The sequence below is a fragment of the Panicum virgatum genome, chromosome 3N (genome assembly GCF_016808335.1).
Source record: "Panicum virgatum strain AP13 chromosome 3N, P.virgatum_v5, whole genome shotgun sequence".
NCBI classification, from domain to species: domain Eukaryota; kingdom Viridiplantae; phylum Streptophyta; class Magnoliopsida; order Poales; family Poaceae; genus Panicum; species Panicum virgatum.
Genome location: NC_053147.1, coordinates 19,548,706 through 19,576,357, shown reverse-complemented (window position 1 = coordinate 19,576,357; position 27,652 = coordinate 19,548,706). Strand labels below are relative to the sequence as shown.

General features: G+C 49.9%; 4 protein-coding genes across 4 annotated transcripts; 2 read left to right on the top strand and 2 right to left on the bottom strand.

Moving 5' to 3' along the window:
* Window positions 1–554: 554 nt before the first annotated feature.
* LOC120664920 (ras-related protein Rab7-like) lies at window positions 555–3,487 on the top strand. The gene is made up of 7 exons (XM_039944312.1): window positions 555–752; window positions 866–892; window positions 1,002–1,101; window positions 1,924–2,070; window positions 2,151–2,231; window positions 2,320–2,465; window positions 3,146–3,487. Exons 1-7 carry the CDS (start codon window positions 700–702, stop codon window positions 3,210–3,212), a joined length of 621 nt encoding a protein of 206 aa, XP_039800246.1. The 5' UTR covers window positions 555–699; the 3' UTR covers window positions 3,213–3,487.
* Window positions 3,488–4,837: 1,350 nt separating this feature from the next.
* Window positions 4,838–5,503, top strand: LOC120664919. The gene has a single exon (XM_039944310.1). The coding sequence runs from the start codon at window positions 4,921–4,923 to the stop codon at window positions 5,431–5,433; it is 513 nt and encodes a 170-aa protein (XP_039800244.1). The 5' UTR covers window positions 4,838–4,920; the 3' UTR covers window positions 5,434–5,503.
* Window positions 5,504–5,583: 80 nt separating this feature from the next.
* On the bottom strand, window positions 5,584–14,264 carry LOC120664917 (ras-related protein RIC2-like). The gene is made up of 2 exons (XM_039944308.1): window positions 13,336–14,264; window positions 5,584–6,257 (listed from the first exon to the last, which is right to left on the bottom strand). The coding sequence occupies exons 1-2, from the start codon at window positions 13,869–13,871 to the stop codon at window positions 5,834–5,836; spliced, it is 960 nt and encodes a 319-aa protein (XP_039800242.1). The 5' UTR covers window positions 13,872–14,264; the 3' UTR covers window positions 5,584–5,833.
* A 5,891-nt stretch (window positions 14,265–20,155) lies between these two features.
* Window positions 20,156–21,535, bottom strand: LOC120664918 (transcription repressor OFP1-like). The gene has a single exon (XM_039944309.1). It carries the CDS (start codon window positions 21,425–21,427, stop codon window positions 20,522–20,524), a length of 906 nt encoding a protein of 301 aa, XP_039800243.1. The 5' UTR covers window positions 21,428–21,535; the 3' UTR covers window positions 20,156–20,521.
* Between the last annotated feature and the right edge of the window lie 6,117 nt (window positions 21,536–27,652).

Genomic DNA, 27,652 nt, shown 5'->3' with positions numbered 1-27,652 from the left:
AAAAAAAAAATCGTTTTACACAGGAATGAACATATATTCTCTCCGAACCATATCACACAAAAATCTATATCTAATAATGTTGAAAAATGTCAAGATTTGACTTGAAGCAAGGCATGGCGCCTGCATCGACTCTAGCTAGAATATGAAGGTTGAATGGATGGAACAGAGGTAAATAAATGGATTAGGGTTAAAGGATGTCTACATATCCTTATCAATCCACTAGAGTGACAAAAAGTATGATCACACATTTGTAGGTTGGACGTTTAGCGAATTAAATTCAAGATACAATATTTTTGGATGATAATCTAATTCTATCAGCGAGTGGTTACATGCCACCCCTAGTCACAATTTCGTGCATTAGGCTTAAAAATAACAATGCTTACAAATTCAATCTTTAAATTTCAAAATATCTGTAAATTTGTCTAAAATACATACTACTCCGTGTATTCACAAACCAGAGCAGATCTCTGCGCCTCCTCCGCTGTGGCCCACGGTGTGGCCGCCACCTCATCACACCTTCCCCATCTCCCCCGGCCCGGGTTTTCTTCCCCCTCCTCGCGTCGTTCCAGCGCCCACCACAAAACAGCGCAACGCATCGCGGCGGCTCCCCCAGTCTGTCTGGTCAGGTCTCTCACCTCCCCTCTGCCCTCCCAATCCCCCGCCCGCGAGATCACCGCCCCAGGGGGGCCCTAGATCCCGATGGCCTCGCGCCGGCGCACCCTGCTCAAGGTCATCATCCTCGGCGACAGCGGGTGAGCGCTTCGGATCTTCCCTCCCCACCTCCCCCGTCGCCCCCCCCCCCCCCCCCCCCCCCCCCCGCGGCTTCACCCTGGTTCCCTGCTGACTTTTGTTTCCTGCGATCCAGGGTTGGGAAGACGTCGTTGATGAACCAGTATCCTGCGATTCGGATTAATTCTTGGCCGGCTGACTGGATTTCCTTGATTTTTTCTTCTGGTTGTTGGTTTAGTTTTTTGTTTTCTTTGAGCTGTGTTGTAATTCAGATACGTGAACAAGAAGTTCAGCAACCAGTACAAGGCTACGATTGGCGCGGATTTCCTCACCAAGGAGGTGCAGTTCGAGGACAGGCTCTTCACTTTGCAAGTAAGATTGGCTCCCCTTGCGGCCTAGCCTTGCTCCATGTTGTAATCTGCGGGTAGTTCGCCTTATTTATATGTTAATTAAGTACTGATTACTACCTTCTTAGTTAGTTTGCGAACTGATCTCCTCTGATCTTGTAAAGCATAGGAGAGGATGCTTGCCGTTTAACACTTGAATGGTTGTTTGTTAGACCATAGCATTGGGGTTTGTGCAACTGATTCAGTCTAAACTATCTCTTGTTTTGTCTAGGTAGATTGCTTAAACTTGAAGTGTCTAGTTCCTGTGCCAACTAATATTTTGTTGTTTCTTTGATTTACTTTTTTGGGAACCTGACATGCCATGAACTATTTCTGCTAGACGATGTACCTCCTAAATTTTCCATGAAAAAACACTGGCAGTAAAAAGGTGTACTCGGCTAAAGAACTTTTAGGCTTCTATGTTATTTTCATTCTTTGCTAACGGAAAAGTGTTAATCCTATGCTGCTGCCTATGTTGCAATCATGATGTTTGGAATCAGCATAGGGCATTTGGCATCCGAACTGTTAATCATTCCCTATACTTGCCCTACAGTCTTGCTCATTGCTTAATTAACAAAAAAATATGTTTTCAGACCATTTCCAAACCTTCTAGCTATCTTAAACTGTCTAACAACCCAGTGTAGTTTCTTTATGGTTTGGCTGTTGCTTGATAAAACACCATCTTGAGCATCTCCGGTGGGCACAGAAGAAATATATTTAGATTCAAATTAATATCACGTGAATATAAAGTTTGAATGTGTCATCATTTATCTGCTGGATTATGGTGCTTAACAACATGTCTTTGTAGATATGGGACACAGCTGGTCAGGAAAGGTTTCAGAGTCTTGGTGTTGCATTCTACCGGGGAGCAGATTGTTGTGTCCTAGTCTATGATGTTAATTCTATGAAGTCATTTGATAATCTGAACAATTGGCGTGAAGAGTTTCTAATTCAGGTGCTGTATTTTCAGTGATCTATTAGTTCAGGCTCTCATGGTTCTTGTTTCTGTCTAACTCTGAAAGCTTAACTTTGCAGGCTAGCCCATCAGATCCGGACAACTTCCCTTTTGTTCTTTTGGGTAACAAAGTTGATGTAGATGGTGGCAACAGTCGTGTGGTAATTACCACAATATGTTTTGTTCTTTTGATAAAGTCTTCTTTTGATTAGATTGGCTGATTATAAATGTGAACTGCTTTCGTTTTAGGTCTCCGAGAAAAAGGCAAAGGCATGGTGCGCCTCTAAAGGGAACATCCCATACTTTGAGACATCTGCGAAGGATGGAACAAATGTCGAAGATGCTTTCCAGTGTATCGTAAAGAACGCTCTGAAGAATGAACCAGATGAAGAACTGTAAGCGCACTGTGGTTCTCCTAGCTTTGCATATTTTGACATTAACAGTTGCTGTTTTTATGTGACATAAATCATTTCAAGTACTAGAAAGGGAAAGCCATGACAAAAATACGAACTTATGAAATATCAGTAGTTCTGTCTATTAGGCTTTGATTCAGTGATTATTTACATCAAATCATCATTAGAAACTTACGAACAAACAACAACAACAACATAGCCTTTTTTCCCAAGCAAGTTGGGGTAGGCTAGAGATGAAACCCGAAAGAAATAAGTTCAAGGTTCAGGCACATTGAGTTCAAGGTTCAGGCACATTGATCCTTTTTGTGGGGGTATATTTGCATAGTTTCAGCACTAGAATCACTTACTGGAATCATATTTATTTCCATGTTACTATGTTAGTAACAAACTCTGGAATTCCATTCATGAAAGGAAATGTGCATGCCTTGATTCAGAAGAAGAAGAAAAAAGTCCTTGTTCCAGTAATTGTCGATGTCAAATCATCTATAGGAACTATATTGGCCTTTGATTTCCTAAGCACCTGACGTGTTTCTTTTCCCATGTGCCAATCCTTTTTGTTGGGTATGTTTGCATTGTTTCAGGTCTAGCTTCACTCGTTTGTTTCTTCTGCTTCTATTTCATTATGTGACTCCTTTTTTGATCTTATGTGTTCGTTGTTGAAGGTATGTGCCGGATACCGTGGATGTGGTGGGTGGCAACCGGGCCCAGAGATCATCTGGTTGCTGTTAAAGCCTGACACATCATGAGGCGTTGCGATCATCGGCTCTGCAGTAACCTTCGCCTGGGTCTCCATGGTTCTCAATTTCATTTGTTACCTTTCCAGTCTCCTGCTATGTATCCAAGGCCGGCTGTCCCCCATGCTGTCGATTCGTGGACGTTGTGCAGTTTCATCAGTAGCGTCATATCTTGTGAATACAATTTGGCGAAATAAGAGAAGTGTAAACTAAAGTTCATCCGTTATGGTCTGTGTGCGACAGAATATGAAGTTTGTCTAGCTCGGAATAGCCTTTTCCTCGTGTTCAGCTGCAATGTGACTCACCCTTGCTGACTAGAAAAGTTTGTCAAATCCCTTTTGGAACGTGGCATTCAGTTTGGCTGAATGAATTCAACGCAAGATGCGTCAAGTATTAAAATAAAAAATGCAGGATGCGGCTGCAAATTCGGCTGTCATCCTGTGAATATCATTCGGAGCAAATAGGCAGCCGGAATCCAAAAGGTTCACCGAGGTCACTTTGCCTGCCAGTTTGCCGATGACATTTTCCTCGATGATCTCTGTGCGAGAGACTTAGCAGATGTCGACTCGTTCTCATCTGCTTGTTCGTTTGCTCAGCGCAGAGAAGTGCACGTTGAAGGCGAGGAAGCTTTAGAAAACGGAGAACGGCGGGTGCCCGTGGCGCGGCCGTCTGGCGCTGTCCGCACACCAAAGAGGGAGCGGGGCCCGGCCGGCGGGGCATGAAATGAACGCGACGGACGCGGCCCGCACACGGCTGTCGACAGAGAAAAGCCTCTGCCTTGCCGTGGCGTCGAGCTAACCCATTGCCCCCACGTTTTCCCCTTGGCCCAATCACGCCAGCAAATCCCCCGCTACGTCACACCACTGTCCCTGTCCGGCTGTCCCAGGCCCCCGGCGCCGGCACCGGCATTAGGAGTGGGCATTCGGTTTTTCGGTGGAGTTCGGTTCGGGTTTTTCGGTCTTGCAAAAATTCGGTTCTCAGCAATTAAAAACCGATCGGTGCTTCAAAATCTTAAAAACCGACACCGAAGTTAATGGTTTCTTCGGTTCGGTGTTCGGTGGCACCGAACAGCACCGAACAATACTCAAACAGGCACTTACTTGTTGCTCTCATTGCACGTGCACTTGCTTGCTCGTGGTGCCCCACCTGCCACACTCCTGCAGTCCTGCCACTGGCTTGGACCAAGCCTGCTAGTGCTAGCTGCTACGCTGGGCTACTGCCTACTCCGCTACTCGTACTACCCCATGTGCTTTGCTCCTGCTGCGCGCTTGCCGCTGGCCCGCACGCGTCACGCCCCCAGCTCGCCCGCCAGCTGCTGGCCAGCCGCCGCACGCCAGCCCGCCGCACGCCAGCGTGCTGCTCGCTCGCGCAGCCACGCGCTCGTCAATCCTCGTCCGCTGCGTTGCTGGGCATCTGCGCTATTCGGTAGTTCGGCTGATTCGGTTCGGTGGAAGTCCCAAACCGAAGCCGAAGCCGACCACCGAAATAGCTAAAAATTAAAACCGACACCGAACCGAATAAATCGAAAAACCGACATTTCGGTTCGGTTCGGTTCGGTTCGGTGATCGGTTTTCGGTGAAAAAATGCCCAGCCCTACCGGCATATATACCACGCGAGGCGATGGCGAGTGGCAGCTTAAGCTCGGCACGCGCTCTTGTCGCAGGGGCTAGCTTGGCTGAAAGTGTGAGCACCGGGCGCGGGGAATGGCGATGGCGCCGGCAACGCGAGCTCCTGGCGGCGCAGCCGCTACCCGCTTGGTCTCTAAGAGCGGCTTCTCGGCGCCGTCTCCCGTTCGGCCGCCACGCCGCGCCGGCGGGGGGAACAGGGCCGCGCTCCTCTGCGTCGCGGCGAGGAGCGGGCGGCGGGACGGTTGGCCGGGCGCCGACTCCTCCGGGGGCGGCGGCCGGCTGGTGGACGCGGACATGGCGACGCTGCGGCGGCGCATCCGCGAGGCGCGGGCGGAGTCGGCGGAAGAGGATGGCATTGACGCCGACGACGAGTCCGGCGCCGGCGGCGGCCTCCCGCTCCCGGCAGAGTGGACGGAGCTGGAGCGGCGGCACCACGGGAGCTACGTGGCCGGCGTGCGCGGCGCGGTCGGCCTCCTCGAGGCGCTCGTGAGCGCGAGGCCGGGGCTCGGGGCCGGCGTGCTGGCGATGCTGCTGCTCAGCGTGCCGGCGTCACTGTTCCTCGTGTGCGCGCAGCTGATCAGACACTGATCCCGTCTGGTGTATGGTCGTATGGACAAATGCAGCTCTAGGTGAGCCGAGCATGGTAGGACATTTCGGCCCAGAGATCCATAAGATCTCTGAAGTCTGAATTGATTGCATGCATAAACCACAATAGTATATACATAGCGGGCATTGTTCTTCTGTTAATACACACAAATTCTTCCGTTGATAAAAAGATTGCACGAATAAATAAGAACGCCATATGAATCTGACAGAATCACAAATTCATAGTCGATAATTTAAATTGGTAGTCTGAATGATTCTTAGAGTAACCCTAAGCCTCGGCAACACCACCAGAAACAGAATCCAATACATTTTTCTTATCCTGCAAGCCAACCGTACCTTACCTACATGAAAAATGAACAAACCGTTTGTATTGGCCTTAGTTTCAGCAGCACCCACCTCTCTTCATTGCGGACACATCATCCTTCACGTTTATTTTCTCCCCTTTGCCCGGGCCAGCCGCGCCATCCTCCGGTGCCTCCACTGTCTTCTTGCTCACGATCTGGTATATCTGGGTCAGGACCTCTGAGAACGCGTTGTCCACGTTCGTGGCATCCAGCGCAGACGTTTCCATGAAGTACATGGACTCAGCCTCGGCAAACTCTTTCGCATCCTCAGTTGAGACGGTCACCAAGTGGCGGAGATCAGATTTGTTGCCAATCAGCATGACAACGATGCTTTGATCAGTGTGGTCTCTGAGCTCCCTTAGCCAACAGCTGACGTTGTCAAATGTAGCACGGCGGGTGACATCATAGACAAGTAATGCTCCTACAGCTCCACGGTAATAGGCACTTGTAATAGCACGGTACCTGAAAAACAACAGACAGAAACAGCAAGAGATGATAAGATAAGTGGATACTATCTTTCCTTTTTATGTTTTCGTGATGGTTTTGCAAATGAGAACATGCCAGTCTCCTAGGAGAGAGGTAAACCATCATGATTTGTGAATACACCAAATGACCAAAACAAACGCTACTGTAGACAGCTCCAGAGTTTTTACAGGAGGTTATGAGAACTCAGCATCGTAGAGCCTCTTAATTCAGAGGTTACAGTTCGTTATGATTTCAAAGATCGAGTGCATAGCTCCATTAAATTGTAAAAAAGGAACATGGGATCAAACGAGCTGATCTCCGAGAAGAGATGTAAACCAAGCCTGAATTGTGGACCCACCAAAGAAAGATTTTACTCTGGACAGACCCAGAGACTACAGCTAGTAACAATATCCTTTTATTTCATCATCTACAGTCAAGTATAATTTCAAACATCAAGCCCATAGCTCCGTGCCTTAATTAAATTGTAAAAATAGAACACTTCTGTCAGGCTATTTCTCAGCTGATTTATCCAAAGAAAGTTCTTGCCAAAAAGAAAATCACTCATGATTTAACTAGCTGCTATTCAGCCAATTACCATATTTTGTCTCAATCACTTTATGTGATGCTAAACTAAGGGGAAAAAGTAAAAAAAACAAGAACACTTTGGCCATTTCCAATGTTATTCAATATGACTATCATTGTGACAGGAGGAGGGATACAGGCTAACCAATACCTTCCGAAATGCATGCATCAACTCAATACAAACATAAAATCCAGTTAATCCACCCATTTCTGTATGGCATGTTTGCTGTTGCGTCAAAGAGTGAAAGGTTCATGGGTTGTTTACACATGAACTGTGTAGCATAATGTTATCGACAGTTTTGTGGGCCGCAAGTACTACAGAAGGAAGAAGCAAGGAGCGGCGGCTGAGAAACAAAGTGGCTAGCGGAAGTCACAGCGCAGCAACAGAAGTACGGGAGAGTTCCTTAGTTTCAAGGATTTGTTTGTTTCCTTAATTCTTGGAGTTGTAATCATCTAGTGCCTCATATAAAAGGCAGCCTAGGGTTCAGTTGGAACCATCAAAGAAATAAAGCTCTCCCTGTTGGGTGGAGCTGATCTTCGACGGTGGCGACCTCGGCCACCGGCGACGGCAGCTCACAACCCCGCTACGTTCTTCGCTCCACTTCCCAGGCTCACCTCTTCCTCCACTCCCCTCTGCGTTCCTCTCGTAGAGCACCACGCCACATCAATTTGGTATCAGATTCATCCGTCGCATCGCCATCCATGGCCGGCGACGACAAACATCCTGTGGACTTGACGGACTCCCAGAAGATCGATCGGCTTGTGGCCCAGCTGTCTACCATGAACTCCCGCATGACGGACATGAGCACTCGCCTGGCCCAGTTCGAGCGGTCTCTGGACGACAACGACGACGACGGCGGCGCATTTCATCAGCGTGTCCCTCACCGTGGCGGCGGTAGGGGCAGGGGTGGCGACGGCGGCTTCCCGAGCGGGCGCGACGATGATCGCCACGCCGGGTCACGCCTCCCCAAGATCTCCTTCCCCAAGTACGATGGTGAGTCCGATCCACTCACGTGGCTCACCAAGTGCGAGTCCTACTTCAGGGGCATGCGCACCTTGGAGATGGAGAAGGTTTGGCTCGCCTCGCTACACCTCGACGGCATCGCGGCCCAATGGTACTACACCGTCGAGCGGGACCGCGGCATCATCTCATGGGCGCGTTTCGCCGACTTCGTCAACCTGCGTTTCGGCCCTCCAATCCGCGCCAACGGGCTCGCCGAACTCAAGGACCTGCACCGCACCGGATCGGTCGAGGAGTACCAGCAGCAATTCCTCGCGCTGTTGTGCCGCTGTGATGGTCTGTCGGTGCCACAACAGATCAACCTCTTCACGGCGGGCCTGAGTCAACCACTGCGCACCGACGTCGAGCTTCAAGCGCCGACCAATCTACAAACGGCGATGAGTTTGGCTCGGGCGTATGAACAACGTACTGCGGCGTCCGGAGCGCTGGTGGCGACGCACACTACCTCGCGCGCGCAGCCCTCTCACAAGCCATCGGCGACTATGGCGGCATCATCCACACCGACACCGGCAAGTACGACTACAGTGGCATCTACGGCGTCGTCACGGCCGCGTTTCCGTCGCCTGTCACCTGAAGAGATGGCGGCGAAACGAGCACGTGACGAGTGCTACTACTGCACTGAGAAGTTTGTGCCGGGCCACAAGTGCAGCAGCAAGGGCGTCTTCCTGCTAGAATTGGACGATGACCAGGACATTGACGAGGTGGCTGAGGAGTTGGGGATCTCGCTCCATGCGCTCACCGGGATTAGCGTCGCCAACACGATGCAACTCCGAGTCACCATCGCCGGCGAGACACTGACGGCTCTCGTGGACTCTGGCTCGACGCACAACTTCGTGCGGGACAGCATCGCGCGCCGGCTGGGCCTCGACATCACGCCACGGCCAGGCCTCTCGGTGAAGATGGCCAACAGCGATCAAGTGACGAGCGCGGACATTTGCACCAACACGGCTGTGGGCATCGAAAAGGAGACGTTCAACATCAACTGCTACGCCTTGCCGCTGGCGGGGTTTGACGTCGCCCTCGGTGTGCAGTGGCTACGCACCTTAGGCCCGATTCTCTGGGACTTCTCGGCGTTCTCCATGGAGTTTTGGCGCGACCACAATAACGTGAAGTTCACGGGCATCGGCAGCGCCGCCAAGCTGTTCAACACGCAGGTCGCCGCCAAGGACCTGATGGTCGCCCTCCTCGACGCTTACGCGGACCTCTTCGAGGAACCGCGAGGGTTGCCACCGCCACGACGCCACGACCACCGCATCTACCTTCTACCAGGCGCGACTCCAGTGGCGGTGCGACCATACCGATACCCGCAGCTGCTCAAGGATGAGATCGAGCGCCAATGTGGCGACATGCTCGCGCGCGGCATCATCAGGGAGAGCACCTCGCCGTTCTCCTCTCCGGTGTTGCTGGTGCGCAAGGCAGACGGGACATGGCGGTTCTGCGTCGACTACCGCGAGCTGAACAAACAGACGGTGCGTGACAAGTTCCCAATTCCTCTGGTGGACAAACTGATCGATGAGATGAAGGGAGCTCGGTTCTTCACCAAGCTGGATCTTCGCAGCGGCTATCACCAGGTCCTCATGCACCTGGCCGACGTGCACAAAACGGCGTTCCGCACGCACCAAGGACTCTTTGAGTTCATGGTGATGCCATTCGGCCTCACCAACGTGTCGTCGACCTTTCAAGCACTGATGAACGAGATCCTCAAGCCATTCATTCGCAAGTTCGTTCTCGTTTTCTTTGATGATATTCTTGTCTTCAGTTCCTCCTGGGCAGATCATCTTCAACACGTTCGCGCCGTGTTCGACGTCCTGCGCGCTAACCATCTGGCGCTCAAGCGTTCCAAGTGCTCCTTCGGGAAGGAGACTGTGGCCTATCTTGGCCATGTGATCGGGGCAGATGTCGTCGCCATGGACAAGAACAAGGTGGCGGCGGTGGAGGCATGGCCGTGCCCGCGCACGGTGAAGGCGCTCCGAGGCTTCCTCGGCCTCACCGGCTATTACAGGAAGTTCGTCAAGGGCTATGGGGCCGTGGCGGCCCCCCTGACGGCCTTGCTCAAGAAGGAGGCGTTCTCTTGGACGCCTGAAGCGGAGCAGGCTTTCGGCGCCCTCAAGCAGGCGCTCACGACGGCGCCAGTTCTCCAACTACCCGACTTCACCAAGCGCTTCTACATCGACTGCGACGCGTCGGGCAGCGGGTTTGGCGCAGTACTCCACTAAGGCGACGGTGCGGTGGCCTTCTTCAGCCGCGCCATCGCTCCACACCACGCCAAGCTCCCCGCCTATGAACGTGAGCTGATTGGGCTGGTCAAGGCGGTGAAGAACTGGCGCCCATACTTGTGGGGGCGCGCTTTCACGGTCCGCACGGACCACTACAGTCTGAAATTCATCCTGGACCAGCGCCTCACTACGATTCCACAGCACACTTGGGTTACTAAGCTCTTTGGGTATGATTTGACGGTGGAATACAGGTCTGGGAAGCTGAACACGGTGGCCAACGCCTTGTCACGCCGCGACGAGGACACTCCCTCGGCGTGCGCACTCTCGGCGCCATCGTTCGAGCTCTACGACACCCTGCGCGAGGAACTCAGCTCGGACGCTCAGGCTATGGCGATCCGCGCCAATCTCGCCACGGGCCAGGCGGATGATGGATGGACGGAGGTGGACGGCATGCTCCTGTACAAAGGCCGTGTCTTCATCCCCGATGCGTCCTCCCTGTGGCCGGCTCTGCTAGCCCACGCTCATGATGTTGGCCATGAGGGAGCGCAGAAGACGTTGCACCGGTGGCGCGCATCGTTCTTCAACGCACATGCCCTCCGCCGTGTACGTGAGTTCGTGCGCGGATGCACGACATGCCAGCGCAACAAATCGGAACATCTTCATCCAGCGGGCCTTCTTCAACCATTGCCCGTTCCGTCGGAGGTGTGAAGCGACATCTCCATGGATTTCATTGAGGCGTTCCCCAAGGTGGGGGGCAAATCGGTGGTGCTCACCGTCGTGGATCGTTTCTCCAAGTATGCACACTTCATCCCTCTGGGTCATCCATATTCGGCGGCATCAGTTGCACGGGCGTTCTTCGACGACATTGTACGTCTACATGGTTTTCCCTGCTCCATCGTCTCCGACCGCGACACTGTCTTCACCAGCGCGTTCTGGCGCGAGCTCTTCCGTCTAGCCGGCGTCAAGTTGAACATGAGCTCGGCGTTCCATCCACAGAGCGACGGTCAGTCGGAGGTGGTGAATCGCATCATCACCATGTACCTGCGCTGCTTGGCGGGCGATCGTCCACGGTCTTGGCTGCAGTGGTTGCCATGGGCAGAATATTGTTATAACACCTCATTCCAGACGGCCATTCGGTGTTCTCCATTTCGAGTGGTCTATGGCCGTGACCCGCCGACCCTCATCTCCTATCAGCCAGTTGCAACAAAGGTTGCAACGGTGGACAAGCAGCTCCTTGAGCGGGATTAGTTCTTGGAGGAGATCAAGGATCGCCTATTGCAAGCTCAGGGAACTATGAAGGCGTTCCAGGATCAACAGCGACGGGAGGTGTCGTTTGAAGTCGGCGACTGGGTGTGGCTGCGCTTACACCAGCGCTCGGCGCTATCAATCAAGCCGGCGTCGCCGAACAAGCTGGGACCACGGTTCTTTGGGCCGTTCCAGGTCCGAGAGCGCGTGGGCGAGGTTGCATACAGATTGGAGCTTCCGGCCAAGGCGCGCATACATGATGTCTTCCATGTGTCGCTTCTGAAGAAGTTTGAGGGCACTCCTCCAACCTCAGTTGTTCCACTGCCGGATTTGCTGAATGGGCGTGTCATACCATCGCCAGAGAAGGTAATCCGTGTCAGGCTGAATCGCAGCGTCTGGGAATTGCTGGTTCAGTGGGTTGGGCGTGCTCCGTCGGATGCTACTTGGGAAAACTTGTTGGAATTCAAGTCCGCCTATCCTTCAGTGCAGCTCGAGGACGCGCTGTTTGTTGGGGAGGGGGAAATGTTATCGACAGTTTTGTGGGCCGCAAGTACTACAGAAGGAAGAAGCAAGGAGCGGCGGCTGAGAAACAAAGTGGCTAGCGGAAGTCACGGCGCAGCAACAGAAGAACGGGAGAGTTCCTTAGTTTCAGGGATTTGTTTGTTTCCTTAATTCTTGGAGTTGTAATCATCTAGTGCCTCATATAAAAGGCAGCCTAGGGTTCAGTTGGAACCATCGAAGAAATAAAGCTCTCCCTGTTGGGTGGAGCTGATCTTCGACGGTGGCGACCTCGGCCACCGGCGACGGCAGCTCACAACCCCGCTACGTTCTTCGCTCCACTTCCCAGGCTCACCTCTTCCTCCACTCCCCTCTGTGTTCCTCTCGTAGAGCACCACGCCACATCACATAATTTCTTACGGCATACAAATATAATATGACAAGGCAGCAAGTTCATTTATCAGCATTCCTTGTGTCAAAATCTGTGAGTTGAGGCAAGACAGTTCTGTAGCAACAACCGCATGTAACTTCTCCCACCTTGCAAAATCTATTAATAGGTACGTGCCAACTACTGGTTAAATACACCAGTAAAAACGGTGCTGGTTTAGATACACTAATAACACCATCACTTAGTTAAATGGCCTCGAGCTCATCTAGTCGTCCAACCTATCTGTTTCTTTCAAAATGAGCGGTCGGTATCAAATCTGAGATCTATTTATAACAGTTCAAACTAGGACAACCTATATACTCCCTCCGTTCTTTTTTATATGACACTGTTGACTTTTTTCTTCAACTTTGACCAACAATATTTAATTAATCAGTTAGTTAAATAAAGTGAAATGAGTACCTTTACGTCCATTATCAAGAGTTTCTTGAATCTAACTTGAAGATTTGGCTATTTGCATAAATATTTGTAGAAAAGACGAATAGTCAAATGAAGAAAAAAATCAATGGTGTCATATATTTAAGAATGGAGTAACCCCTATTATGTCTGGGAAGAAGGCAAAAACATAATGGACCAGACAACAGAGGGCAGTGAAATTTGCCCATGCATTTGCCAACAAGGTATGAACGGAATCGACATGTCAATCACCAAATATCGAAATGTTCCATCCATCAACCTAGCAGAAACAACCAATCATCTGAACCACTCGGCCACCCGCAAGATCCCGTCTTTCACTGAATCTTGCCAAGCTGGGGGGTTCCCCGGTGATCCTACTCGCGGTAAATCATAACATAAATGGCAATCTCCTCCAGATCAGCAATCATGGCAAATCCTTCCCGAAATAGCATCCCAAAAATCTAGCTCCCTAAACAGGCAAGAAAGCTATTGAACGAGCAACCGCGACCAGACAGTTAGGCAACCTCCCGAAATCAAGCCAAGGAGGCTCCTGACATCACATTTTGCCCACCCCATTGGTGGAGCGCAGGACTGCAGGAGAAAGTAGAGAACAAATCTACACCAGTGCACCACGACGCCTAGAGAAGACGGTAAGAGCAGATCAAAGCGTACCTCTCCTGGCCGGCGGTGTCCCAAATCTGGGCCTTGATGACCTTGCCGTCGACCTGGAGGCTGCGGGTGGCGAACTCGACGCCGATGGTGGACTTGGACTCGAGGCTGAACTCGTTCTTGGTGAAGCGGGAGAGGAGGTTGGACTTGCCGACGCCGGAGTCGCCGATGAGCACCACCTTGAAGAGGTAGTCGTAGTCGTCCTCGGCCCGGTACCCGCCTCCGTTGGCAGCCATTGCTCCCCTCCGAGCAGAGAAGGCCGGCTGCTGCTGGCGCGGGCGAGGCGTGGGGGGTTTTGGGTCTGGATCTCGCTGGAGCCGGGGTGGTGGTGCAGTGTCACTGGGAATTGGGAGGGGCGGTGCCAGCGAGGAGGCAATCAAGTAGTTGAGCAGTCCGGAGGGTTGAAGACGGCAGAGTGGTTGGCCGTGTTTACTTTCGGTTGTTAACTCTGTTTGGTGATATGGAACGGGAAAGCTAATTTTTCGCAAACATAGAACACGGAGTTTTGCTTTGGCACCTATTGCGGCTAGCCACCCCATGGCTTGCGAAATGGAGCACTAACGTTTCTTCGGCATGATGTGCCTCATATTTTTATTATGTAATTGTTCGTGTTCTATTTTCTTTTTACTGGATTGGACGGTAAGTGGGCTTGTTGGACCCCCATTTCTGCTAACACGGACATAATAGGATGAGACATGCAATTTGCAGTGGCCAATTGTCATAAATTAGAGGAAAATGATCATGACGATAGAAGCAGCAAATATAAGAGGGTAAAAGCTTAAAGGAACATTGTCAGGGTACTGCACAGACTGCCTCGTGCAAGGAAATGACAGTGTCACTATTGAAATAGCACAGAGGTAGCCTAGTTTCACTTTTGCTCGATCATGCTTCAAGAGGGGACGAGATTAGCTGAAATTATAATCAAGAGGGGACGGGATTAGCTGAAATTATAATACCAACAGATGCCTGGATTGCTCAATTCAGTGCAACTCAGAAAATGTTAAAACATCATCAGTTCTGTCCCTTGCATTTTATCTCTTGTGTATGACATCCTAATTGTACTCCCACTGTCCATCCAAATGTCAGTAAGGTGGAGAAGACAGATAGACACGTTTGATGTGGTGGCTGTAGCAATTACAGTAGAAAACAAGTTTCAATTTGATGCCAACGGAGCAGCTATAATTCATATACGTTTATGTAGAAGGCTTTCCCATAGGAGCACCAGTAAGCTGACATGAGCTTTTATTCCATTTTCTATTTAATCTTGCACAATGCACATATCAGTTTGCTTGTGTTTATCTTCAGCATGAATCTTTTTCATTTCAATTTCGTGTATGTCTTTAGCATACTTCTTAAGTGTATCTGTTCATTCACTTATGTAAAATATGTAAATACAAGCAAATGTAGTATAATAGGTACCAAATGTTATTCAACGTTCATAATCTATGTCATTATATATATTTGCTAAGATCTGCACTATGGTTTTTTTACTCCTGCTAGTAATCCTAGCAAAGAAGCATTTCACTGCTCAACTATTTCGAGATGGTTTGGTGCTTGATAAAGTGATATAGTATGTATTGTGGGAAATTGTAGTTATAACTAATTTTCAAATGTGCGCAGTTATGTAAATCAAACTTCTGAGATCGATAGACACCATAATTTGTTTGAAAAAAAAAACAGAGGTGCCCTATGTAAGAGGTACATAGCATGATAAGATGCTGAGTTTGAGATAAATGTATAAAACTCCAAAATAGCTTCCACTCATCGATAGTTTTATAATAATCTATTCAATGATTTAGATTGGTGTCAATACTAAGAGCAATGTCCTAAGGTCTGAATCATGGATAAACATCGTGCTTAGCAGTTCAATGATTTATTGGACAAAAAATGTTTCATACTTATGGTTGACATTTTACCTAGTGATCTCATCTAGACGGATCAATGTCAGAAGCCTTTCTTCCTGCAAATATGTAACCTCAAATGCCTTAATAGGGGAGGTAACTATTGATACTTCAGAACACCAAAATTTTGTGTGTCGAAGAGAATTACGATGATTAACAAGCATCAAAGAATAGCAAGTACAATTTGAACAGGTACCTAGATCGAAGGCTGGAAAGGGCAGTTGCAGAGCCATCTTGTAAGGAAGCGTCGGTCCTAAGTAGAATGGGGCAGCCGCAGCACCACCATCCGGTCCTCCGCATCGGCATCAACTCCGGCGGTGACCCAGCAACAACTCGGCGGGAGGAGGCGCCCGGGCCGACGTCGACCCGGCGGGAGGAAGCGCGCAGGCCGGCGCGGGGCTTGGGCACGCGGCCGGCGCGGGCGCGCAGGGGCTCGGCCTCATCCGCGTGGACGACTCTAGCGACGATCCAGCAGCAACCCGGCGGGAGGAGGCGCACAGGATCGGCCGGGGCGGGGGCTTGGGAGCGCGGCCGGCGCAGTCACGCGGGGGCTCGGCCGGCGCGGGGGCTTGGGCTCGCGGCCGGCGCGGACGTGCGGTGGCTCAGCCTCATCCACGTGGACTTCGGCGGAGACTCAGCAGCAACCCGGCGGAAGGAGGCGCTCGGGCCGGCGGCGCGGGGCAGAGGTGACAAGATCGGTCGAGGAGCTTCTGTCGAGTTCATTGCTTAATGGGTCAAGACCCGAATTGATCCGCAATCGGATGGTTCAAATTGTGCCCTGGCCAGATCCAACGGTAGCGGATTAATGGGTGATGTGGACCCGCTACCCGGCCAGAGAATGGACCCAGCTTTCGATTCTTAGAGATTGCCTCCTCTGTATAGGAAATTATGTAGGACAGATCCAGCAGTAAAGGAATACAGTCATGAATGGCCTGCATGACTCTTTAAAAGAAAGAGTGACCTGTATATTTGCAAAATACATTCCAATTCCAACTGTACAATTGATTTTACAATAAAGTAGGGGGCATTCTTAACATATTTGAATCAGACATTTTTCACTCTTTCTACCTCAGGTTTTCTATGTACTTATAAATGCACAATTGATCTTGGGAACATATCTGGTGGAAACCGCAATCTTTATAAAAATTTGTGCAAACCACGATAAAAAAAGTCGTCTAAATTCACCCAAAAAAACACATGTAGATGATATGATGATACACAACATTGTAAAATATCTTGTCCAAACCCGTGCAAACCATAGCATATTAGTTCGCATATTTGAATCAGGCATTCCCCCCTCTCTCTCTCCACTCAAAATTTCTGTTTTCGCATGATTACTTGAGGCTGGTACAAAGATAGAAGTTTGAGGTTTCAAATTAAGATTGAGAGCTGAACCATGTCAGGGTGGAAATCCGGCCTAATGATGCTAGCCAATATGGGAGCAAACTACAAAGGAATAAGGTGGATGGCAACGGTTAGCAGAGTATTGTCAGTTAGGAGTGGAGTACCAAGGTGACAACTAAACAAAGCGTATTTTATCAAAAAAAAAAGCAAAAAACAAAACCTACCTAGCATGGCGATAACAAAGAGTATTGTCAGATAGAAGGATGGGATGAGACACTTCGGGCCTATTTGATTGCGGGTCCGGCAGCACCATCCAACCTCAGGCCAACGAAATCCAATGTTTGGGATTGCTGCCCGAGCCAGGCAACTTTCCCAGGATTCCAACCAAACAACCCCATAGCGTAGGCTCGATGGTAGGAAGAATCGCGTTGGGATGACCAATAAATTTGAAAATAAATAGAAGATGTCCATGAGCGTTTGGATGTCCATCTGATAGACCAATATGTGATGAGATACTCTAAAATGCTGCGTAGATAAGCCATATAAAAAATATATTCAAAAACCCAGATAAAAACTAAAACATCGGTTATTGCTTATCTACTCAACAAAAAAAAAAGGAAAATGATCCTCATTGATCCCTAGTTAACGACTACTGATGCCCATTGTGATAAGAAGAAGAAACAAAAAGAAAAGAAAATAGAACCTAAGCAAAGACCATTGATTGAAGTCTATTATCTTAATACAATAGTGTTAAAAGAAGCCACCACATTCGCCGAGAGGGTCTAAAAATTCCCACATTAATCTAAAAAAGAGAAGAACCTATGCCGTTGGATTTTATGAAGATCTAACAGTCAAAACTAACTCAAAAAGTCCATATCTAATACTATCAATAAATACATAAATTCGAAATTAAAAAATAAAAATGTGAAAGTTGATTTCCATACGAAGTAGGAACCAGAATAGGAACCAAAATAGTTCAACGAAAGTATCATATCGATTATAAATATAATAAAAGGAAACATGATTCCATAACCCATAAAAGGAAACATGATCCAGTTATATATTTTTTTCTTAACGTGTTATAATGGCCTATCCATGGCTTTCAAGAGGACATGTTCGTCCACCAGGACAAACGGAAAAAAAAATAGTGTGAGCAGAGGGAGTGCCACGATCGTGATGCTTGAAGAGAGGAGGATCAAAGCAATATGAAAGCTAGATAGATATAGAAGAGAAAACATTATACCAAAGCAAGACAACGATGAGATTGATCTGTTGGACCAATCTCCACGCACAAAAGGTCACCATGAACTCCAACAAGATTATTCGGCAGGATCAGTTGTAAATTAACTTGGCCATAATGTTAAAAGAAGCTAATGTTCATTGAAAGCGTGTAGAAATTATGATGTTAATTGGAAAAACAAAAGTATATACACCATTGGATTTTATAGAGATATAATGGTTTAGACTAGCCTATTATGTACTAAGTGCAACGCTCATCTGTAAGGTTCTTTGTGATGGAACCAGCCCACCCAGGTTCAATTTGACTCGGCACTAGAACTCACATTTTCCTGGATTTATTCCCAAATTTAACCGATGTTATTCTTTTAGTGATAGGCAATGTGCCCGTCAATAGTGAGACGTTTGTGGTGACTTCGTCAATATCTCAGGAATCTGCCAGCGCTCAGCCTATTGAATATACTCAGGTGTAGGGTAGCGTGCGTGTATACCAAGAAATTAAGTGAATTTGTGAGGGAATCAGAAGATGATTCTGATGAAGATAAAGCCAAGAGTCATAGAAGGCAAACTTTCGTAGCAAAGAAGGTCATCGATAATAGGTTGAACATGGCGCCTTGAGAACATATTCCCTATGTATTTTTTCAAATATTTTAAAATTGAAAACTAAATTAAGTAAAATTGAATATTCACATATAGAGTCCTACCAAATAATAAATTAGGTACATTAGCCATTAGTTTTTACATGGCTTCGGAAGTGAAATAATCAAATATGAGTGTATTTCAAATAGATGTTTGAAATAAAAATAGAAGCGACCATAATTTGTATGTAAATAAAAGTGAAAAAATCAAGAGGCAAATTAATATTAATCACGTGGTTAGCATGTGGAGGAGCTTGTAAGGATGCAAACTTCAAATTTATGATGAAAAAAATACAGCTAAAGAAAAAATAGTTATAGTGCTTTCAAAAAATACATAAAACCATACTCCTCCACAACTAACCTTCCCTTTATTATGAAAATGAATACACATTCCACGTCATACAGTAGGATGGAGAAAAGAACAGTATCTTGGTATGGGCCACTTCAATGAAACAATGATAATGAAAATAATATAATTTAATAAATTTATTTCCAAGTAAATTTTGGATATGTTATTATAAAAAACAATCTAGCTACCCGCGCTATTTGTGCGGGCAACCTTGCTAGTTTAGTACATCCTTGTGAGTACATATTATTTTTGCTCTCGCGTGGTCAAGGGTTCGTTCGTTCGTTTGTTGTAGCATCGTGCAGCTGCTGTTTGCGCTTTGCAGCGATGGTACGGCACCCCGCTACGGCGCTAGGCTGTGGTTGCTGGCTGCTGCGAAATTCTGAAGACTTGTGTAGGCTATTGTCCATGCGCTGCAGAAGAGGTTTTAGTGAGGCGGACAGCGCAGCACTTGGCTGGGCGGTCACGCCCGTGAGACCACGGGCAGGGGCAGGCCGGTCGGTTGCTCGGCCGGCGTCGGCGGTATGCTCGTGAGCTGGGCGTGGCACCCGCCTCTCTCTCTCTCTCTCTCTCTCTCTCTCTCTCTCTCTCCGCGGTCGCCGACGATTTGGTTAGACGGGAGAGCGACTCCCCATCCATCCATCTCCTCTCCGCTCACCCGACGCCATGCGATGCGCCTTCCTATTTCAAAGTTTCAACAGGCAGCAGCAGCTGTTGGCTCTGGCTACTTGCCTCATTGCCCCTGGCCAATAGGCCATCAAACTGCGCTTCTGTTTTACTCACAAGACACACCACCTCGCTCGCTCTCTCTCCATCCACGAGGACAAGGCCAATATGGGCAGAGGTAGCAACATGCTGCGCTTTTGTTTTACTCACAATACACACCATCTCCGGACTTGTCGTCTGTTGTCGATCGGTCTCCCTGAATTCACGACGCCGCTGCCCCCAAGCAGATCCGTGAACAGCAGCAGCAAAGGCCCTGTTTCGTTTTACATGTAAACGCAAAAAAATTTTGCGTGAGAATCTTACCAATTTGAAGTACTAAATAAAGTCTATTTACAATTTTTTTTGCACAGATGGGTTGTAAATCGCGAGACGAATCTAATGATGCTAATTAATCCATAATTAATCAATAATTAGCGGATAGTTACTGTAGCATCACTGTTGCAAATCATGGATTAAGTAGGCTCATTAGATTCGTCTCGCGATTTACAACCCAACCATGCAAAAAGTTTTGTAAATAGACTTCATTTAGTACTTCAAATTAATAAGATTTCTTTGCACTTTTTTTCGTTTACGGTTTTTTTGCGTTTACGGAGTGGGAATTAAACACGGCCAAAACAACAAGAGAAGGGCGGCACCCGGCAGCGGCACTGCACGGTTTCAGACATTTGAATTCTAGAAACTGGAGATTTTTGGAATCTACAGACAGCCCACGCCACGCCAGGCGATCCGGCCGGCGGCGAATCTCCCTCCGAACCCCACGCTAGCTGCTGGGCCGTGCGCCCGTGCCTCGATCTCCATCGGGACAGGAACGCGCGCCGCGCCGCACGCACGTGCCGTCGGCGCAACTTGGCGCGTACGTACAACCCGCCACGCACGGCGCACCAACCCCCGCCACACCACGACACGCCGCCGGCCGATCGCCAGCTCCTGCGTGCAACTCGATCAGAGCCCTGCTGCCGCTGGCAACGAACGAACGAGGGAGCGCCGCGCCGGGGTGATCAGCAGCGCCGGGGGCGTCCGTCCGGGCGCGGCTGCAGGCTCAGGTACTCGAACCAGACCTGGCGGAACACCTTGACGATGCACTCGTGGTGCTCGTCCGCGTTCAGGGACAGGTAGCACGCCAGCAGCCGCTCCAGCTCCTCCGCGCCGCCGCGCGTGCTCGCGATCATCTCCACCATCGACTCGCGGAACGCGCGCTGCGGGTCCCGCGTCCGCCGCACCACCGCGAGGCTCTCCGCCAGCCCGGCGGCGGCGCGCCGGCGCGGCGACCGCACGCGCACCCGCGGCGGCAGCACCCGCCCGGAGATGGACGACGACGACCTCCGCCCGCCGCCGCTCACGCTGAGGCGCCGGCTGCTACGGCGACGCCGGCGCCGCCTTGCCCGCGCCGCCGCCCCCGCCCCCGCGGCGTCCGTCGCGTCACAAGAAGGCGCCGCGGCGGCGCGCGCAGGGGAGAAGGGGATCAGGCGGCCCAGCGGCGGGAGATCGCGGTCCCCGCCGAGGGACAAGTGCCTGCGGCGGTGCTGGCACTGCCGGCGCGCGTCCGCGGCGTCGGCATTGTCGTTCCCGACCGACAGCCTCCGCGGCACGACGTCGGGCGCCGGGCTGCAGGGCCGGGCCGGCGCGGCCACCGCCGGGCTCGGGCTGGTGCGCTTGGGGAGGCAGGACGGGAACGGGGGAGCCCCGCCCGCGGCCGCGCCGTTCTTGCTCGCAGACGACGACGCGGGCGCGTGCTTCGCAGGCGCACAAGGCTTGTCCTTCCCCGTGACCTTGGCGAGCCACGAGAGAGGGGAGAAGGAGAAGGCCCTGCCGCCCTTGCCCTGCTTGCTCCCTCTCTCCCCTTCTTCTCCCTGCACGCATTGCGCAGCCGGCGCCGCGTGCTGCTTCCGGATCCCCCATCTCATGGCTAGAACGCTAGTAGTTCTTGCAAGTAAGCTCGGTGGCACTGATGAGGGAGTTTGGAGCGCACAGTGTAGAGATTAGAGAACCCGGGCGTGCCCCATTTTAAAGCATGGAGGTTTTGGCGGTTACGGGCCGTGCCGGCGTGCCGGCCTGCGGACTTGGGCTCCTTCAAACACTCGAGAGCCTCCTCTGAGCGTAGCCAAACTTTATGGCAGACGTTTAGTTCCCAATTTTTTTTCCATAGTACCCATCACATTAAGTTTTCGAACACATGCATGAAATATTAAATGTATTTAAAAAAATAATTAATTATACAGTCTATTCGTAGAGATGAATTTAATAACATTAATTAATTCATGATTGAACATTAATTATCAAGTAACAACAAAATGTGTTACGGTATCCAAATTCAAACTTTTTCGCCAACTAAACACCCGACAAAGGCGAACACACTGCTACGGCTAGTGCTATTACATGACAGTGTTTAGATCCCAAAACACAAAATACAATTTTTTTTAAATCATTTGCATGGTGTACCAAATGTAGTCAAAAAATAAATCGCATTACACAAATGGATTGTAAATCGTGAGACGAATCTAATGAGCCTAATTAGGACGTAATCAGACACTAAATTGCTACAGTAATGCTACAGTAAACATACTCTAATGATGGATTAATTAGCCTCATTAGATTCGTCTCATAGTTTACAGACGAGATCTGTAATTGGTTTTGTGATTAGTTTACATTTAATATTTCAAATATTAAAGATTCCCTTCCAAAAATATAAAAATACAAAATATAAAATGATCGCCAGAATTCAGCATCGGAGAATGGAAAGCAGGGGAAGGAGACAAGCGTGATCTGGAGTTCCTGTCTGCACTGCACAAAGCATGCATGGGTTTTCGAAAGGCCCTGGCGGCTTCAGATCAGGGTTCGCGCACACACTCATGATGCGCCCATTCATTAGTCCACACCTTTGCGTGCGCCTTTGTACTTTCTGCCGTCCTCTCTGGGCAAACTGTCGCGGTCCAAGTCTGAACATTGCAGTGCAGGGGCAGCCATGGCTTGTACTGGCTGCAAGAAAGTGGTTTGATGGCTGAAAGGTAGGACTCCGCTGAAACAGAGGCCCGGCGATGTAAAATTTTTGAAAAATCATCTTTCTATATTTGAAGTACTAAACATAGACTAATCGCAAAAATAATTATAGAACTCGTCTGTAAATCGCGAGACGAATCTAATGAGTCTAATTAATCCATCATTAGAGGTTGTTTACTGTAGCATTACTGTAGCAATTTAGCATCTGATTACAGTCTAATTAGGTTCATTAGATTCGTCTCGCCATTTACAGATAGCAGTCGCAATGCATTTTTTATTTTGTCTAGATTTAAGTCTCCATGCAGGTGCCGGAAAAAAATTTGGAATTTTGATTTTTTAACTGAACACGGGCAGAGACGGCCGACGCGACGACTGGGGCTACCGGCACGACGGCTTGCTTGCCTTTCTGCGTGCTTCTGTTGCTGTTCTTCTTCCTTGGGTCGTCTGAACAAAGTCCCGCCAGCTGATGCCTTTCGTGCACTGCTACACACCAGAATTGCCAATCGCCAATCCCTGAGACTATCTCCAACACATGACCTATACCCAAATTTAAGTCATTCACAGTGTATTTGCCTGCCAAAAACACTCCCCAACAGCTGACCTAAACAGGTGACGCATTTTGGGTACTGGACCAAAGGCAAGGCAAACTGTGTCGTTCAGGACGAGAGACGCAAACCTCTGGCGCCGGTAGTGGTGGGCCCAGGGCGCGGCTCCTCCCTGTACGCCACCCAAACATCAAATAGGTCTCGTTTTTGCGTTACCGCTGTTGGAGACCGGGTAGTTTTGCGTTACCTGGGCTTTCCCTGTACGCCACCCAAACATCAAATAGGTCTCGTTTTTGCCTTGTGTCTGTTGGAGACAGTCTGACGGTTCCCAGCAAACAGAGGAACAAGTAACAACGGCTGCCGCCACGGCGCCACAGTTGGCCTGGCAAAACTGTTGTGGTGGCCATTTTCTCGCCACAATTAGCGTGGCGGCCTTTCGTGGGCAACCAAAGAACTTTAGATTTGAACTGAAGTCTGTCGGGTGGTAAACCCAGCCAGGTGGCAGAATGCACCCGCCTAAGCTCTAAGGGAGAATGAATTCGGGGGTAGTTAGGATTAGTCCGATCTAGATACAAGAACACGATGAACACAGAAGGTTTAGAGTGGTTCGGGCCGCCGGAGCGTAATACCCTACGCCACTGTGTGTTGTATTGCTTGCGCTCTCAAGAGGTTGAGAACGGAATTGTTCGGAGTGAATCCGAGCTTGTGTTGTGTCTGCCTTCCCTGGCCTGGCCTCTCTTTTTTCTTCCTGGCCTTACGTACTCCTCCCTTTTATATCTCAAGGGAGGAGTGTACATAACCGTTGGGTCCCCGACAGATGGGCCCAGCGATGTAGTATAAAATAACATACTGTACAGACATTATGGCATTGCAGGCGACTGAGATCTTATTCCTAGATTTCCTTGCTTTGCCCGTGGGAATCTTCCGTCCGGCATAGCCATGCCCTGTCTTGTCGAAACGGCGCTAGGGCGTAGCTTGCGGCGTAGCTTGCCGTAGCCTGCTGCGTAGTTGAACGGGCCGTATAGCTTGCGGCGTAGGCGGTATGATGAAAGGGTGCCGTGCCGTCGTATCCATTTAATGCAGCAGACGGGCTCTGCGTGGATGCGGCGCATGCGGCTGCACTGTGTACCTCGGTAATATGCGGTCTACAGTGAGGCTTGACAAAAGCTGCCCCGCGTGCCGCGGCGGCAGAGCACGCCTCAACCACCCGCATGGAATGCGGTGGGTGGGTGAGTCTTCCAGCGGAAGACTCGCGCGCGCGTCCGCGCCTGCGGGACACGTGGCGCCCCCGGACCCCGTCCCGGCGGTATATTGGTTCTACGCGCTTGGGAGGTCCGGACGGACGCGGGGAGGTCCCGGACCCATATGGGGGTCCGAGCCCTCGGCTGTACCGTTGGTACGGAGCTTCTGTTCCTCAGGGACACGTGGCGTCGCCGGACGGGGAACGGGTCCGGAGCCGTTGGCCTGGTGAGGTAAGAGCCGGCCCCCTGGGGCCCGGCTGCTCCGCCTCTTAGGGCGTAGTTATGGATGACTACGCGAGTCCTGTCTTGCTACAGTAGGAGTGGGTGGGTATTCCTGCTACAGGGTACCGACAAGGTCCTTTTTCTTCTTTTTCTTTGGCCGGCACTGCTCCAGCTAAGCATGCCTGTCCGAGGCGTACCATATGTCTAGATTAAGGTGCTGTCTGAATGGCTGATTGGATTAAAAATTTGCTTGCACCATTCCTGAGATCGAGCGTGTACTGTCCTGCAGTACAATGTCGTTCAAGATGTTGCACTGTGATCTGGATGCCTTGCTTTGATGGTCGCTGGTTCAGTTCCGAAAAGGGGAGGAAGCCCTTTGGCCCTATCCTTCATGTGCCATTCAGCCAACGTCTGAATCATGATGTCCTTCAGTCCTGAAGGGCGAATAGAACCTAGTCTGAATTCTAATAAGCTGTTGCTCGAGGTACATGCATCACGCATGCTCTCTCCACTTCTTCCATTTACAAAAGAATGCAATTATGGGATCCGTGGCAATCAAACTAGTTCAAATTCAACCAAATTTATAGTAAATAGTATTAACACTTGTGTCTCCAAATAAATTTATTATGAAAATATATTCCATAACTAATCTAATGATATTTATTTTGTATCATGAATGAATGGTATTACTTTTAAAATAACTTTAGTCAAAATTCAAATTATTTGACTTATCAAAAAGCGAGATTTGTGTTCTTTTAGGGTGATGAACGAGAGGGAACCTCTGAATCATGCCTTCATATGTGCTGTTCAGACAGCGGCAAGTCAGGAGGAGAGCCAGGTCTGCGAATCCCAGGAAGAGTAGCTCTGAAGAAGACACGACAGGCAATGTCTGAATCATTTTGAAATCTACTGTAGATGTTAACAGAATGAGTCTCATGTACTACGGCCTACGTAGACTCATTTACATCTGTTACAACAGCCTACGTGCCTAGCTTTAGCAGCGATCCGGTAGACCAGGGCTGTTAGCTATGGAGTTTGTACATATTCACTGAGAGTCAATGCAATCGCTGTCAGGTTGGCTCAATTCTCCATCGTCTCTCTGCCCCTCTCGTTCGCTAGATGATGCGCCGTATCTGATGACTGAAAGTTTTTTTTGAAAAAAACTTGATGACTGAAAGTGAAGGGAAGCGTATGTGGCTATGCCAATTGACCCTCTCGTTTCTCCTCCACACGGAAGATATTTTAGACCGAGAGAACTCTAGCCAATAAGCAATAGGAAAGCTAGTCGAGATGGCACGGGTTATGACTTATGAGCTTGGATGTCTCTGAACTCAGGACATTTCGGCATATGCACAAGGAAGACCACATTGTTCCATTCCAGTCATACAGACACTTCGTGATTTCGCCACGCACAAATCTCTGAACCTTTTTCTTTCACTGAAACACTGGGGGAGCAGATATCCTGCTTACTGCACCTTGCTCTGAAGTTAATCAGTTTCTGCTGCAACTTCGTGGCCACAACCTTCACAGATCATCAGGTTCACGCATACTCCCACATCTCAGTACTCCACAGATGTCGGCAGACTAACCCCATTTGGACTTGGAAACATGAACATGCCACTTCGGTCCACCATCGACGCTCTGACCAGAAGATCTGTCTGGGCTTTGCATCATGAAACAGCCACTGTTCAAACCCGAAAGGGACGGGAACCAATCTGCCGCCCGGCATCATCATGCCTGCAAAGAGACGGGCAAAAGGCCAGGAGGGGACAAAGGGGGATTTGCATCGTATCGCCCCGTGGTCCCTTTCCAAATCGGCTTCGGCGTTCTTCAAAGCGGAACCCTCATCAGAGGCCATTCCTATCCACAGTGCAGGTGCGGCCGCGGCGCGCACTGTGACCGTCAGCTCCGTCCCTCTCGTCGACCTCGACCCCAGGCGCACAGCCCCAGCTAAAGCCAACGCACTCGCTCTCACGCTCGCCCATCCAGTGCTTTTTGCCGATTTGGACAGCGTTCCCCGGCTCCGAGAACAAAAGCTCCCCTGTCAAGTTGGCCGCCCGGGAGCACGCTCGAAATATCAAATATCTCACCTCCCTCGCTCACGGCCTGCTGCTTAATGCTATGGATGGAAATGGAACAGCGCAAGTTGTGCTCAGGTCTCTTTCTCTTCCAGATGTATAAGCTGTTTCGCCAACATATTCAGGGGGAAAAAAACACTGCACCTTTTGACACCTTCTGAACTCCTGGGGATTCAGCTTGCACTTCTAATCTCAGCGGAAAACTACTATTTTGTACTACATGGAGCGTCATTTTGCCCCGATGAAGTTGCACTTGAATACTGTCAGCAGCTAACAAACACTTCCATTGTGGGATAGGAGCAAATCACATGGATAACACGGCCGCAGCACCCCAGTCGACCGGCGGCGGGCCCCGGCGCCGGCTGTCGAGCACCCTCGACAATCGCCATACAGCTACAAGAGAGATTCCAGCCACCAGAAAAAGCTTGACCAGCCGCCCATGGCGCCATCGCCCTCCCGTTTTATTGGCAGGCAAGTGGCGCCATCGCCCAACGGATAGCACTAGCTACGGGCCTGAAACTGAAGCTGAAGTTGAACGGGAGCTCCCCCGGCCCTGCATTATCCGAATAGAATCAGAGGGATATGCCCCGTGCCTGTCCATGGCCACGAGGCTGGTTGGTGGCCCGTGCGCCTCACCCTTCATTGCACTTGCCCACCCCATCACCCTCTTCGCCTCCCCGCGGAACGTTGCCGCCGTGCTTTCTGTTCTGCTGCCTACTGAGCAGAACTGCAGCAGCAAGAGTGCTGGCGGCGTCAAACGGCTCGTGCTTTTTTTTTGTTCGGTTTGCTTTGGAAATTGGAAGGAATATAAAAAAAAATGGGAGGGAGGATGATGCTGAGTCGGAGCCTGGTCAGCACGGGGCTGACGTGGCGCTGGCGGCTGGTCGAGACGCGCCCGTGGAGACAGCCCCGGGGACGGTCCACGTGGCCACAGCTGTAAAACTGAGAGGCTCGGGGCCAAGGTTCACAATTTCGGCGGAATTTCGGCGAAATTCCGATAAAAATTCCGTTTCCGCTAGTTACCGGGAAGAGAAATTTCGCTACTT

Coding starts and splice junctions, on each gene's coding strand:
- LOC120664920 (XM_039944312.1), top strand. CDS start 700: ATGGCCTCGCGCCGGCGCACCCTGCTCAAGGTCATCATCCTCGGCGAC. Junction 753..865: donor ATCATCCTCGGCGACAGCGG/GTGAGCGCTTCG, acceptor CCTGCGATCCAG/GGTTGGGAAGACGTCGTTGA. Junction 2,232..2,319: donor ATGGTGGCAACAGTCGTGTG/GTAATTACCACA, acceptor CTTTCGTTTTAG/GTCTCCGAGAAAAAGGCAAA.
- LOC120664917 (XM_039944308.1), bottom strand. CDS start 13,871: ATGGGGTGGCTAGCCGCAATAGGTGCCAAAGCAAAACTCCGTGTTCTA. Junction 6,258..13,335: donor GACACCGCCGGCCAGGAGAG/GTACGCTTTGAT, acceptor GTTGTTTTTCAG/GTACCGTGCTATTACAAGTG.
- LOC120664919 (XM_039944310.1), top strand. CDS start 4,921: ATGGCGATGGCGCCGGCAACGCGAGCTCCTGGCGGCGCAGCCGCTACC.
- LOC120664918 (XM_039944309.1), bottom strand. CDS start 21,427: ATGAGATGGGGGATCCGGAAGCAGCACGCGGCGCCGGCTGCGCAATGC.